This window comes from Chelonoidis abingdonii, chromosome 14, assembly GCF_003597395.2.
Source record: "Chelonoidis abingdonii isolate Lonesome George chromosome 14, CheloAbing_2.0, whole genome shotgun sequence".
Lineage (NCBI taxonomy): Eukaryota > Metazoa > Chordata > Testudines > Testudinidae > Chelonoidis > Chelonoidis abingdonii.
The window spans coordinates 30,931,794-30,946,116 of record NC_133782.1 but is presented as its reverse complement, the minus strand read 5'-3'; the positions used below and the strand labels follow the sequence as shown (position 1 = coordinate 30,946,116).

The 14,323-nt window shown below is 47.2% G+C and overlaps 1 protein-coding gene across 20 annotated transcripts in view; it reads left to right on the top strand.

The window, feature by feature from the left end:
- CHD6 (chromodomain helicase DNA binding protein 6) overlaps positions 1 to 14,323 on the top strand; it is a 208,712-nt gene that overhangs the window by 37,698 nt on the left and 156,691 nt on the right. For 13 of the 20 annotated variants that reach the window (XR_004374872.2, XM_032789286.2, XM_032789270.2 and 10 more), the window contains one exon: positions 1,414 to 1,467. The exons of the other annotated variants lie outside the window; for them this stretch is intronic. Coding sequence is in view for 6 of the 13 variants with exons in the window: in XM_032789286.2 (XP_032645177.1) it covers positions 1,414 to 1,467 (54 nt within the window). In the remaining 7 variants the exon portion in view is untranslated. The remainder of the gene's footprint in view (positions 1 to 1,413; positions 1,468 to 14,323) is intronic. 20 annotated transcript variants of the gene reach the window in all.

Genomic DNA, 14,323 nt, shown 5'->3' with positions numbered 1-14,323 from the left:
TGGCCATCACATACAGTCCCCAGCTAAAACCCCTCCAGCGCATCATCAGGGATCTACAACCCATCCTGGACAATGATCCCACACTTTCACAGGCCTTGGGTGGCAGACTTATAGACTTCAGGACCAGACTTCAAAGAGAAACTGCTGAGCTTCAGTTCATCTGCAAATTTGACACCATCAGCTCAGGATTAAACAAAGACTGTGATTTGGCTTGCCAGCTACAGAATCAGTTTCTCCTTCCTTGGTTTTCACACCTCATCCTCCCTGATTGAACTAACCTCATTATCTCTAGCTTGCTTGCATATATATACACACACACACTCTCGCGCACGCCCCTGGAAATTTCCACTACATGCATCTGATGAAGTGGGTCTTCACTCACGAAAGCTCATGCTCCAAAACATCTGTTAGTCTATAAGGTGCCACAGGATTCTTTTGCTGCTTTTACAGATCCAGACTAACACAGCTACCCCTCTGATACTTTTCACAATAAAGAGATTGCACTACAGTACTTGTATGAGGTGAATTAAGATACTATTATTTATCATTTTTACAATGCAAATATTTGTAATCAATAATATAAAGTGAGCACTGTACACTTTGTATTCTGTGTTGTAATTGAAGTCAATATTTGAAAATGGAGAAATATATCCAAAAATACTTAATACATTTCAATTGTTTAACAGTGTGAGTAAAACTGCAATTAATTGTGGTTAACTTTTTTTGAGTTAACAGGAGTTAACTGTGATTAATTGAGAGCCCTAATTATAAGTTTTCCTAGCTTTAATTGTTTTCGGCTGAAAATGTCCATGTTTGCTCTTCTTCAGACTGTTGTTTTTGTTTTGGTTTTTGTAAAGTTACAAGAAAAATAGTTGTCATTTCTGAGACCAAGGATTAGGGAAAAACACTATGTGGCAGAGGTGTTATCCTGGGATCAGGGAGGTGCCTTTTGCTGTCCTTATGAAAATTCATCCAGATTTGTCCACGCTATAAGTCTCTGAAAATCAACAGTCACACACGATCAAGCTTTTAAAGAAGTTCGCTGTTTTAAAATTTGCATGTTGTGTTCCCCTCAAGTAGCTGGTCCTCAAAAAGGTAACAGTCTGCTACTGCTATCAATTACTCTTTTAGCTTGATCAGTAGAGGGTTGTACTGTCGCTCTACAGGTCCTTGGTTCCCACTTGCTAATGAACTATGTAGGAGATCATTATGGTTCTACCGGACAATTTTTTTTTAAATTTGCTTTTTAAAAAACTTAGGAAATAACATATGTTTAAAGCAATATTATTGTTGCAAAGTCAAGCACTCAAAGGTTAGGAAATGTTCTTGCCGTCCTAATCCAGCCCTCCTCTGCATGTGTAGAACAGTACAGTCTTTCCTCACATAAACACCCCTGCCTCATTCTATCCACAGGATGGACAGTGAAAAAAGCAGAGGATCGCAAGAAAAGAAGGGGTATTCTTGTGGGTAAGGCACTGGACTTAAAACCCAGCTCTTGTGGGTTTATTTCTAGAACTTCTACAGGCTCAGTGTTGTTGAAGGCAAGGCTGTTTCATAAAACAAGGCACAGAGGGGGCAGAGTTAAGGGTGCACGGGCAACTTTAAATCTGACTTTTCCTGGCTTCTGAGGGCTTGACTTTGCAACTTTCACATTCTTCTAAAATCTTGTAAAGTGAGGGATAGCAGTGGAAATGATTGGAGCCAATCAGCACTGTAATACTTAGGTGTCCCTGAGTAGCTAAGGGAAGGACAGGGTGCTCAGTGGTGTCTGAGAATAGATGCTCCTTGTCACTGGTTGGAGACTGAAGAAATAAGGTTTCTAAATTGGCATTTAAATGTTGCCATAAAGCACATCAACAGCTTTATGGGCACAACTAATTTTGCAGCCTATAAAGTAGTTTTAAAGCTCTCATGAGGGTTTTAAAGGTGATCTGCAAAGATTTCATCAGAAATAAGCCAAGAACAAGGTTCTGTGTGGAAAGCCCAGGACAAGTAACAATGGCTACTCGTGAGGGAATTCTGCACCTGAAAATGATGTGCACAATATTTTAAAATTTTGTAAAATTTGACACGTTTTATTGTCTTAATAACATAATATAATCATTCCAGTTTCAATTATTGAGTTTTTTCAAAATACTGGTCAGCAAGTATGCCTAACAGACAACAACAACAACACAAAAAAAATCAATCAAGGAATGTGTTTTGACCAATAGATCTCCTAACCAGAGTATATTAATACAGATTTGAGTACTAAAGCTTCTAAAATAAACAGTGACAAAGTTCCTCTCTACCTGGGGATCCTCGCCTCTAATTGGCGGATTTGGCTCAACCTCATGATCTCCCCGCTTGTGAAACCCACAGTCTGGTCAGCTTCCTCCGTGTCTGATCAGAGTTGGAGGTTTGGGGGAACTGGGCCTGACCCACTACTTCGGGCCACCAGGGTCCTGTGGATCCAAGCTGTCTCTATGGCCCTCCTGTAACAGCGCAGACAGCTACACCCCGGGCACTCCCATGCTCTCTCAAACACCTCTTATCTCTCACCACAGGACCTCCCCTGTGCCTTATAACATTGCCCCTTAGTCCCCAGCATCAAGCGACTCTCACCTCACCCTATCCTGCAGCTCCTTCACAACTATGCTCCACCTCTCTCACACTTCTGCTTCGCTGACTGGAGGAGCTCCTTATTAAACCCAGTGCCCGTTACCCTGCCTTCGATTGGCTGCAAGGGTTCTAATATCCGAAATAGCTATCTCTACTGTGCCTCTAGAAGGATCTTATTGGCGCCAGTGCCTTGATTAAACCTGAGCAACTGCTTTCATGTTTACCAGTAGGGTACCAGGGTACTAGGGATTTGTTTAGCCTGGGGCTAACATACCTGTTTCTCAGTACTTTACTGTAGCCATCTGGCCTTGCCCCATCACAACAGAAGTGTATTTTTCGCACCTCTCAGAAGCAATGCAAAGGCTTCAGGGAGTCAGGGGTGACAGAGGAGCTGAGGGAGATGGAAATAATTGCTGGGAAGGAGTCTAGGGGTGAACCTGGGGGGTTGTTGTGTGTGGGTGGGAGAACTAGGAAACGGGTTTTTTTTTTTTGGAGGAGGAGGAGGTGGTGGTGGTAGGGAGTTGGGGAGCCTCCCCTGTGCAGACTGTGGCTGACTCCTAGTCTCTCCCATTCAGCCAGGTCTAGCTGCCTCTGTCCCCTTGTGGCCCTCCACCCCCCCCCAGCTATGTGCCCCCCATCCCCATGTTTCCCTGCACCACCTCTCCCTCCTGTCCCATGTGGCCCTGCATCCTCGCTCCCATTCAGCCCTTGGCTCAGTGCTGTCACCTCACTAGCTCCTGTGCCCCCGCCCCAGTCTGTGCCCTCCTAGCCCTTCTGAACCCCAGCCTTGTGTGACCCACTCTGTCCATACTCCCATATATCCTGTCCCTCCTCACCTGGCCCCGTGGGCAAGGTGCTGTGAGGAAGGCAGCCTTTTTCCCCCTCCTTCTCTGTGGTGGCTGGCTGCTCTGGCCCATAAGCCCACTGTCCTTTCTTCTGTCACCACCTGGTGAGAGAAGGGTGTAATTGCAGATTCCCTTTGCTTCCCCCATTAGAATCGGGCTGGGGTGGGGAGTTGAGTGCCCTGTAGTCTCTTTCCAGTTTGGTATGCCCAGCATGTAACTCTGTGCTTGACTGGAGCCTGAAAACCTCTGCGCTAGGGAGGGGTTGGACTTAAGAAAGCTGGGTTCAATTCAGGGCGGGCCCATTGCCTCTTGCTTCTAGGGCTGGCTGCTGGGGAGTTCGGGGGCAGTCAGTGTCCCTAGCTTGGTGTGAGCCTAGCATTGCAACCCCTTTTGGGAAGTTAAGGAGTGGCCCAGAGGGGCTGTGACGGTTGTCCCATCCAAGTTTTGGAGTTGAGGGCATGATTCTTAGGGCTTTGTAAGGGGTGAAAAGAATACATTTTGGGGAGCAAGGAAGATGTAGGAAGGGCTTGGTATGCCTTTCTTGAGGTTGTAATAGTTTGTTGGAGACTGAGTCGGAGTGAGCGACTCTCTATTTCATACTGCTCAATCTGAAGCCAGTCTTTGTATCTGGACACACATCGTTCCAGGAGTTGATGGACAAGTTTCCATGGGGGAGACTTTAGCCTGCACTGGTGTTTAGTGTGCTGGAAGGCTGGTTGCTCTCTGATTCTGTCATGCCTTCCCAAAGTCTCTTCCCTTTCCCTGGGCCTTCTCTTCCCTGGCTTGGTGGATGAGTTGTAGTATGTTTTCTCTCCTAAGGTTGGCTGTGTTCTGCTTCACTCTCTCTCTCTCTCTCCTTCTGCTTTCTTGTTCATTGTACAGCCAGATCTGGGGAAAAGCAGCTCCTTATTGGCTGGCTGGCATGAACTATTTGTGCCCATCAGCTGTGCCCATTCCCCAGAGTTTGCACTGCTCGCTATCTGGCAACCATGCTGGCACCAAGTGAGCATCTGATATTCCTTGGAATCACAGGTTGTTTCTCATCCTAGTGCAGTTCTTGGCTGTGATTCTTGCTTGTTTTTCTCAGGGTGGGGTGGATGCAAGGATAGTACTATGCTATTTTCATACCCAGCCCTCTCTCTGGCTTCAGTCCTGCATTCATTAAACCCCAACTCCAGGCACCCCAGGAATGCTGAGTAGCTGCTGAAGCCATGCTGCACTGAGGCTACTGAAATAACTCTGGAATCCAACTCAGTGCAGCATTTCATTTGGTTTTGCAGAGCAGTGGGTGGTTGGCACTGGAAAGTTATTTGAGCCATGTCCAGGGCCTGTCCTCAGCCATTGTGTCAAACTGGTTTGTTTACTTTTTTTAAAGGGAAAAAAAAAATCTGAAAAAACCTTGATTTTTTAAATGTGAATGTTGAGCATGGCCTGTGCACCAGGGTGGGGAGGATGGAGCCATAGGTGTGGAAATGCAAGAGCATGTTTTGTGGCATATGGATGTCTCCAGCAGTATTTTTTTATCTTGAATTCCTCTATGGCCAAGTCATGGTGTCTTCCCTGTGTATGGAGAGCAGGGTCTGTGATGGGGTAGGAGGGAGGGACCTCATGTCTGTGGGAGACAGCCCCAGTTCAATGTGTAACTTCAAAGAATTTCAAGGGCTTACAGTTTAAAAACATCTGCAGTGGGAAGTAAAGTCCTTTCTAAGTGTTAAACTCTGTTAGGATTTTGTAAGCTCACATGCAGCTTTATGCCCTCTTGGGCAGCTCTTAATCAGTCCCGCTCCACTCTAGAAATTTTTCTGTTAGTCAGATTAAAAATAATTTGACCCCCCTGTGTAAGAACCTGTGAGCAGGTGCCTTTTCCAGCCTAGTCCAAAACTGAGTCCACATGCTGGGAAGAGTTATAAATAGGTCCCTAACAAATTCATGGCCATGAAAAACGCATCACAGACTGTGAAATCTGGTCTTTGGTATGCTTTTATTCTATACCATACAGATTTCATGGGGGAGATCACTTTCTCAAATTGGGGGTCCTGACCCAAATAGGAGTTGCAGGGGGTCATAAGGTTATTTTAGGGGTTCGCGGTGTTGCCACACATACCTTTGCACTGCCTTCAGAGCTGGGTGGCTGGAGAGCAGCAGCTGTTGGCCAGGCACCCAGCTCTAAAGGCAACGCAGAAGTAAGGATGGTATGGTACTGCCACCCGTACTTGTGTGCTGCTACCTTCAGAGCTGGGCGACTGGAGAGTGGCGGCTGCTGACTGAGGACCCAGCTGTGCAGGCAGCAGTAAGGGTGGCAGTACCATACCAGGCCATCCTTGCTTCTACACTGCTGCTGGCAGCAGTGCTGCTTTCAGAGCTGGGCTTCTAGCCAGCAGCCATCACTCTCCAGCTGCCCAGCTCTGAGGGCAGCAGCAGCACAGAAATAAGAGTAGCAGTGCCGCAACCCCCGTACAGTAACTCTGTTACCCTCCCACAACTCCTTTTTGGGTCAAGACGTCTACAGTTACAACATCATGAAATTTCAGATTTAAATAGCTGAAATCATGAAATTTACATTTTTAAAAATCTTATGACCATGAAATTGACCAAAATGGAAGTGAATTTGGTAGGTCCCTAGTTATAAACTCACCTCCTTTCTGGAGTCTGGCTTTATTGGCCATAAGAGGACATCAGCTGAGCTGTTCTGCTCTGCTGTTCTCCCACACTCAGGGCTGCGCTGCCCACACCCCAGATCTTTTTCTCTCTGGAGAGCTGCTTGCACCTCCCTGGTAGCCAGCTGCTTTGCAAGCTGTGTGCACCAATGACTCAGCAGAACTCACTGCATTCTTTCCCAGCGCCTGCTGCAAGGTGGGATGTTGCTTTGTGTCAGGCAGACTCGGTTTGTCAGCATCAAAACTTCACCTATGAGCATGAAGCAGGCTGCTGTACTTGTCCCCTCTAATCTTATGCCACAGCAAACTCTTCTTGTTTGTGGGGACTTGCTTGATGAATAGCAATAGGGCTGGTTCTGACTAGAGTCATTCCACTGGCCTGTGAGAGGTCAGACTATTTTAGCCTTAACTGAATCCAATGCTAGTGAAAGGCATTGGGCTGGCAGACCTGTCCTCTGCCCCATGCCTCTGGCAGGTACAGAACGACTGCTGGGAGAGCTGAGCCAGGCCCTTGGTGTGCATGCGGGTTGACATGCTGGCCAGCTCTGGACAAATGGACAGTTATTGCCTGCTCTGGTGGTGGCTTCTGGGCTGAGGTGCCCCACCTGCTTTTTGAAAGCCCACTGCATAGTCCCTAGGGCAGTGGCTTCCCGTGGTGGCTGGTCTGGGACCAATGACAGGGCCCTAGAGAAGCAGCAGCACTCCTTGCCAGGAACGGGGCAGGTCATACCTCTTCTCCCCATCCTAGGATGTATGTGTGTATATGGGGCAGGGGGAGAGAGATGGCAGGAGAAAGACCTGGGGCCCTCAAAATAAACAGAAAACGCAGTACCCTGGTGTGCTGGGGTGAAGCGCTCCATGTGGGCCCCACAGCTGCTGTTGATGACACAGCAGTTCTGCGTGCTGGGATCCAATGTGGTGCATATGGCATTCCCTTGGCACCCAGGGCAGACCCTCACACCCTTCTGTAACTGCACCCATCTCCAGTGCTGTGAGGTTTCTGCAGGGTGCCACCCTTCCTTGGTGAGACGCATGTGTTAAGCGGCCCTTTCACAGTCCTTGGGAGGAATAACTGCTGCCTCCAGGGGACATGTACACTGCAAGACAAAGACCTACCACAGCAAGTCTTAAAGCCTAGGTCAGCTGTGTTACATTACCCAGGGTACAGTCTGGACTGATGAACAGCTGTGTCCCCTCATTCTCCACCCTGGGGTACCTTTTGTACTGCTTTGCTGTGGGAGCTTACCACTCCTGGTCATCCCCACAAAGCCTCCAGCAGGTAAGTTACTCCCAGCTCTAGTATATGAGTGCTGTAGCTAGCCACTCTTGAATTACACTGCAGAGCAACACCAGCAAATTTCCAGTCCCAGACTTCCCCAGAAATGTATGTCTTGTTCTCTCCTGCTTACGTCTGGACAATACAAGCTCATATGAAGTCTGTCATTTTATTAATAGAAAATGATTTGCACAAATCCTGTTATCCCAAATGGAGTTTCCCCAAACTCTTCAGTGCAAACACACTAGTTTAGAGAAAACAACAAAAGAAATTCATTAACTACTAAAGATAGATTTTAATTGATTATCCATAATGAGGCATGAAAGTCAGAATTGGTTATAAGAAAATAAAAGTAAAACCCAAATAATATCGAACTTAAGCTAAATGAATTCAAAGCTAAAGTCTGTCTTGCCCCATGTTAACAGTAGTCTTGCTGGCTCAATTTCATAGACTCAGACTTTAAGGTCAGAAGTTTTGACCTCCTGCACAATACAGGCCACAGAATCTCACCCACCCACTCCTGTAATAAACCCCTAACCTATGTCTGAGCTATTGAAGTTCTCAAATCATGGTTTAAAGACTTCAAGGTGCAGAGAATCCCACATGACCTGTGCCCCACACTGCAGAGGAAGGCAAAAAAACCCCAGAGCCTCTGCCAATCTGCCCTGGAGGAAAATTCCTTCCTGACCTCAAATATGGTGATCAGCTAAACCCTGAGTATGTGGGCGAGACTCACCAGCCAGACATCCAGGAAAGAATTCTCTGTAATAACTCAGATCCCACCCCATCTAACATCCCATCGTAGGCCATTGGGCATATTTACCGCTAATAGTGAAAGATCAATTAATTGCCAAAATTAGGCTATCCTATCATACTATCCCCTCCATAAACTTATCAAGCTTAGTCTTGAAGCCAGATATGTCTCTTGCCCCCACTGCTCCCCTTGGGCAGGCTTGTTTCCAGGAACTTGCACTCTTGAATTGGTTTTAGAAACTTTGGGTCTAATTTCAAGTCCTAAAACTTCCTGGATGCGCGCCAGTTATATCATTTTATTTCTTGTGGTCCCTGCATTGGTACGAGTTTTTAAATATACTTCCTCCTCCCTCAGGTATTTATCCCTGGAATATATGCCCTAAATGCTGTGTTGCACTTTTAGTATTTAAATTTCATCCTATAGTGTTCCTTACTCAGTTTTAACAGGTCCATCAGATGTTTCCTTTGTCATATCCCAGTCTTTCTCTGTAATTGGCAAACCCTCACAGTGCTTGTGTGTCTCCCACAGAACTTTTATTTTAGTTACATTCCCACTTTGGGTGTAAGTGTCAGTAATTGAAAAAGATTGGTCCCACAAATCCAATTCTAAGGACTTCACTAGTAACCTTCCTCCAGCCGTCCACCAGCTTCACACCTTCATTTAGTATTACCCCTTTGTTGTCTCGCCCCTAAACCAGTTCCTCTTATCCACCTTTAGGAGTGTTCATATTGCTCTCTCCAATCTTTCCAATCTTTAACTAATAATTCCCCGATGTCGGGACTGAAACCAAATGCCTTACTGGAATCAAGGAAAGATAGGTCCCCACTGTTGTTTTCTTTGGTCTAAAAAAATCTATAACCCTTCTCAAAAGAGAAAGATCAGGTTGGTTTGGCACGATCTACTTTTGTAAACCATTTGTTTTGTCCCAATACCATTGACCTCGTGTCCTTAACTATATTCTCCTCCAGAAATTTTTCCCAGACTCCTCATCTACAGAGTACAAAACTAACAGGTCTGTATAGGCTGTGATTACCCTTGTTGTTAGTTCTGGATCACCTTTTCCCCCCCCCCCCGCTTTCTGAAAAATAGGAACTGTTTAGGCCATTTGCCAGTCTATATGGGTACAAACCCGTGAGTTTAACAGACTCCCTTAAAGAAATTCTATGCTCCAAGGGCCTTGCCAATTTCATGTGGCCAGTTCCTTTAATATTCTGTTGGATGAAGATTATCTCCCCCCCTTCCATTTAGTCCCATTAAGCTGTTCGAGTTTGGCTTCTACCTCAGTTGTGGTAATACCTACCTCCATATCCTCATTCCCATTTTTTCATCTGCCATTATCCCTAAGCTGCTCATTAGTTTCATTAAAGACTGAGGCAAAGTATTTATTTAGATATTGGGCCATGCCTAGATTATCCTTAACCTCTACTCCATCCTCAGTGTTTAGCAGTCCCACTTGCTTTTTCTTTTTCTTATTTATATGGGTATAGAACAGGGGTCGGCAACCTTTAGAAATGGTGTTCCGAGTCTTCATTTATTCACTCTGATTTAAGGTTTCATGTGCTGGTAATACATTAACTTTTTAGAAAGTCTCTTTCTATAAGTCTATATTATATAGCTAGACTATTGTATGTAAAGTTAAAGTTTTCAAAATGTTTAAGTGTCATTTAAAATTAAATTAAAATGCTGATCTTACGCTGCCAGCTTGCTCAGCTCGCTGCCAGCCTGAGGTTCTGTTCACCTAGACCGACAGCGGGCTGAGCAGGGCCTGCGGCCGGGACCCCAGACCTGGTGGGGGGATTTTCAGGGGGTCAGGGCAGAGGGCTGGGGGAGAGGGGGTGTACAGGGCAGAGGGCTGGATGTGTGTGGGGGGCGTGCAGGGCAGAAGGCTGGCCATGGGGAGGGTCAGGGCAGAGGGCTGGATGTGTGTGTGGGGTTCAAGGCAGAGGGCTGGAGGGGTGCAGGGCAGAAGACTCTGTTTTGTTGGGGCAGGGGGGTTCAGGGCAGAGGGCTGGAGTGCTTGGCTCGCAGGGGTGCTCTCAGCCTCCTGTCCTGAGCAGCTTATGGCAGGGGGCTGGAAGGCATATGCCTGTTCCCCCACTTTCCCCAAGGCTCCGTCCCTACCTCTCTCTATCTCCTCTAGGGGACTGCTAGCATGCTGTTGCTCTTCCCCCCCTCCCCTTCGCTCTGGCCATCAGCTGATTGGCGCAGGGAAGGAGAGGGGGCGGGGCAGGAAAGAACCACTCTGGGTGGAGAAGCGGGAGAGAGGAAAGCTTGGCTTTTGGAGAACCAAGCTTCTGCCTCCTGCCCCCCCCAGGGGAGAGCGGTGGGCGGGAGGGCTGAGGGCAAGGACTGCGGCAGGCGGCTGCGTGCCGCTCAAAATCGGCTCACGTGCCATGTTTGGCACGCGTGCCGACCCCTACTATAGAACCTTTTACTATTGGTTTTAATTCCCTTTGCAAGGTCCAACTCTACATGGCTTTGGCCTTCCTCACTTTGTCCCTCCATGTTCTGGCCTCAGTAAGGTAGCTTTCCTTGCTGATCCCTCCCATCTTCCACTCCTTGTAGGCCTTCTGTTTTTTCTTAATCACCTCTCTGAGATGCTTGCTCTACAACTTGTGCGTATGATTTTTTTCCCCCCTTTCTTGGGATGCAGGCTTCTGATAGTTTCTGCAACTTTAACTTGAAGTAATTCCAGGCCTCCTCCGCCTTTAGATCCACAAGTTCTTCAGTCCAATCCACTTCTCTAACTAATTTCCTTCATTCTTTAAAGTTAGTCCGTTTGAAATAAAAAACCTAGTCACAGATCTATTTTTGTTTATCCTTCCATTTAGTTTGAACTGAATTAGCTCATGATTGCTTGAACCAAGATTGTCCCCTACAACTGTTTCTTCTGTGAGGTCTTCACTATTCACCAAAACCAAATCTAAAATGGCATCCCCTCTTGTGGTTCAGCAAGCTACTTGGGTGAAGAATTCCGGATCGACCAGCTATCGCATCCAGAAAAATCTGAGCCCTGTTATTATTACTAGCACTTGTCCTCCAGTCTATATTTGGGAAGTTAGTCTCCCATGATCACACGATTCCCGTTAGTATTTACTTTATTAAAAAGGTCTCTATCCATGTCCAAATCAGATCCCGGTGGTCTATAGCACACCCCAAGCACTATCTCAGGAGGCTCTAGCAGCTTTCTTCCCCAATGTGATTTTTTTGCCCACACGGACTGTCTTATCCATTCTGTCACTTCTTATTTCTTTACAGTCTACCTCATCATTGATATACAGTGCTGCTCCACTACTCACCCCTGCAGTGCCTCCTGCTGGTCTGTTCTGGGAATTAGCTCATTCCAGCTCCAGAGTGCCCTCTTCAGGCCAGTGAGCTGCCTGTCCTCTGGCCCCCATGTCCCTCCCTGGACCCAGTGCCCCTTTACTGGGATGCTGCCCCCTGGCAGTAGCCCCTTTCTCTTAAGGTCTCCCCTCCCCAGGGGAACCTCCACCCACTATCACCACCTTGCCTCAGTATCAGGCTACTGCCAGTCATCATCTAGCCCCATGCCCTGAGGCAGACTGCAGTATCATCCTACTCATCACTGGCAAGGTTGAGTTTGGACCTGCTGCCTTGGCCTACCCCGGGCTTCCCTGTGCAACCACTGGTACCTGTTAGCTCAATGCTAGGCCGCAGCCTGGGAGTTTCCAGGATGGAGCTCCCCAGCCCTGCTCCAGTCAGGTACTCTGTCTCTAGCTCCTTGCAGCCAGGCCCATCTCCCGCTGCAGGCAGAGGGAGACTCTTCCTTCTGGCTTCCCTGGCCACCTTTATAAGGCCCTGTTGCTCAGCTTGGGGGCATGGCTCCAGCTGCAGCCACTTCCCCCAATCAGCTAGAGTTTTACCTTGCCCAGCCCAGCCCTCTGCAGGGCTTTTCCAACCCCTTCCAGGCTGGAGCGGGTGGTCACCCACCCTGCTACGCTTTGCCTTTATTTCTGTCTTTCCTAAACAGCACATACCCTTCAATACCTGTACCCCAGTCATGACTACTATTCCACCATGTTTCTTTTATCCCTATAGTATCTGATTTCACTTCCTGCACCAGTAACTCTAGTTCCCCCATTTTGTAACTTAGGCTCCTTGCACTGGTGTACAAACTTCTTAATTTTTGCTGTTTGGCTTCGCTCACATTCTTTATCCAATTAGGCCCAGACATTCTACTGCCGGTATCACCTATTAGAATGGTATCTACCTTCCACCTTTGTCTATTCTCCTACCCATGGCTGATTCCTTTCTTACTTTGTTTTCTTCCCTCTCAATGTTAAAATCCAGTATGGAGATTACCTGGACATGTCCCAACCCCAAATTCCTAGTTTAAAGCTCTCTTAATCAGTTGTGCCAGCCTCCATCCTAGAAGTCTATTTCCCTCCCTACTCAGGTGATGTCCATCCAAAAAGAACAGTCCTCTGTCCATATATACCTCCCAGTGCCCCACAACTGCCTGAGCCATCTGTTGATCATCATAATCTTGTCACACCTTTGTTGCCCTTCTCATGGAACAGGCAGAATCCCACTGAAGGTCACCTGAGCCCTTATTTCCTTAGGTGTCTTCCCCAGCCTGGCATAGTCTCCCTTGATACATTCCAGGGAGAATCTAGCTGTATCATTTGAAGGACAAATCAGTGGATTCTTTCCTGCTCTCGTTAGGATTCTCTTCAGCCTCAGGTCCACATCCCGTATCTTAGCACCTGGCAGACAGCACACCCTTCTGTTCTCTGGATCAGCTCTGGTTACAAGCCTGTCTATTCTTCTCAATAAGGAGTCCCCAGTCATGTAGACTTGCCTTTTCCTAGTGATGGTGTGATTCTCCGGTCTATCCCCTATGCCCTCTGGCTGCAAGTCCTCCCGATTCCTATTCTTCCTTGCATTCCTCTGCAACCCTTCCCGTATCCTCCTGGGGCTCATATTTGGTGTTCTCTGTTGACTCTTCCCCTCTTCCTATAGGACTAGCTGCTCTTCTCTTCTTCCTTGCCCTCTCACCTTCAGTGACCACCTGCTGTGCCCCTTCTTCATTTTCCAACTCTGCAAATCTGTTCCTGAGCTGTATTTCTCCTTCACTAGCGGATCTTTTCCTCTGCCTGGTTCTTTTAATCACATGCTTCCACTGTCCACCTTCCTTACCCAGCAGTCTCCCCTCAGACTTCTTTGATCCTGCTTCCATCTGCAAGTCTGAGCTTTTCCCTTCAGCCTCGTCATGTCTTGCTCCATCATCTGCGCAAACCCCCTTCTAAACTCAACCAGAATTTCCACCTGCATCTCCAGTCTTCAGATCTTTTCTTCCATCAGCTCTATCAGGCGGCACTTCATGCAAACGAAACTCTTTTCAGGTACCCCCTCCAGGATCATGTGCACACCGCAGCTTCCATATCCAGTTATCTTCATTGTGTCTTCCACTGCTCAGGTCACTACCACTGCTGCCTCTGTATCTGTCATAGCCTTCCCACCTAAGTTCTGTTAGTCTGGGAAACACAAACCAAACCAAAACACCACCACCCACAGCAACACAAACCTCCAATGAGCACCGCAAGACTGCCCAAACAGCACACTCCCTTCACTAGCCTGTCTGTTCCTCTGCCTGGTTCTCATAGTATTCCCCCCAAACTCCCCTTGCAAACTCCTCTCTTTACAGCTGTGTTTGCTGGCTCCTGTGCCTCTGCAGCTGTCTGGATCCCTCCTCCAGTCCAGTGTTGCTTCCTTTGTTCTTCAGGTGGTTGTGTATGCCATGGGTAGAGAGAAAAGAAGAAATAATCTGGGGGGTCTCTTCTCCCTTTAATAGTTCTTTCTCTTTTCAACCTCAGTGGAGATGATTCTCAAAGGAAACCGAAAATCTGTGTGGATGGGAACCCCCAGCTGTTTCTTTGTCAGGATGTAGATTTTCGCCACATCATCTTTCCTGCCAAAGAATGGCCACTTAACCGGTGAGAGTCCCATTTGATTTTGTTGACATCTGGCTGAGGCATTGGCTAGTCTTCTGATTCTAGGAAACTGGTTTGTGGCTGCTCCCCCAGACTTGGAAGATGTCTTAGTAATACCACACAGAGGAATCTTGTAACTTTACATGCAGTGTTGCCACACATACCAGGACAATAATCCACAAATCAGGAGTTTTCAAATGATACCTCACAGCATATATGTACAAAATTTATCCTAG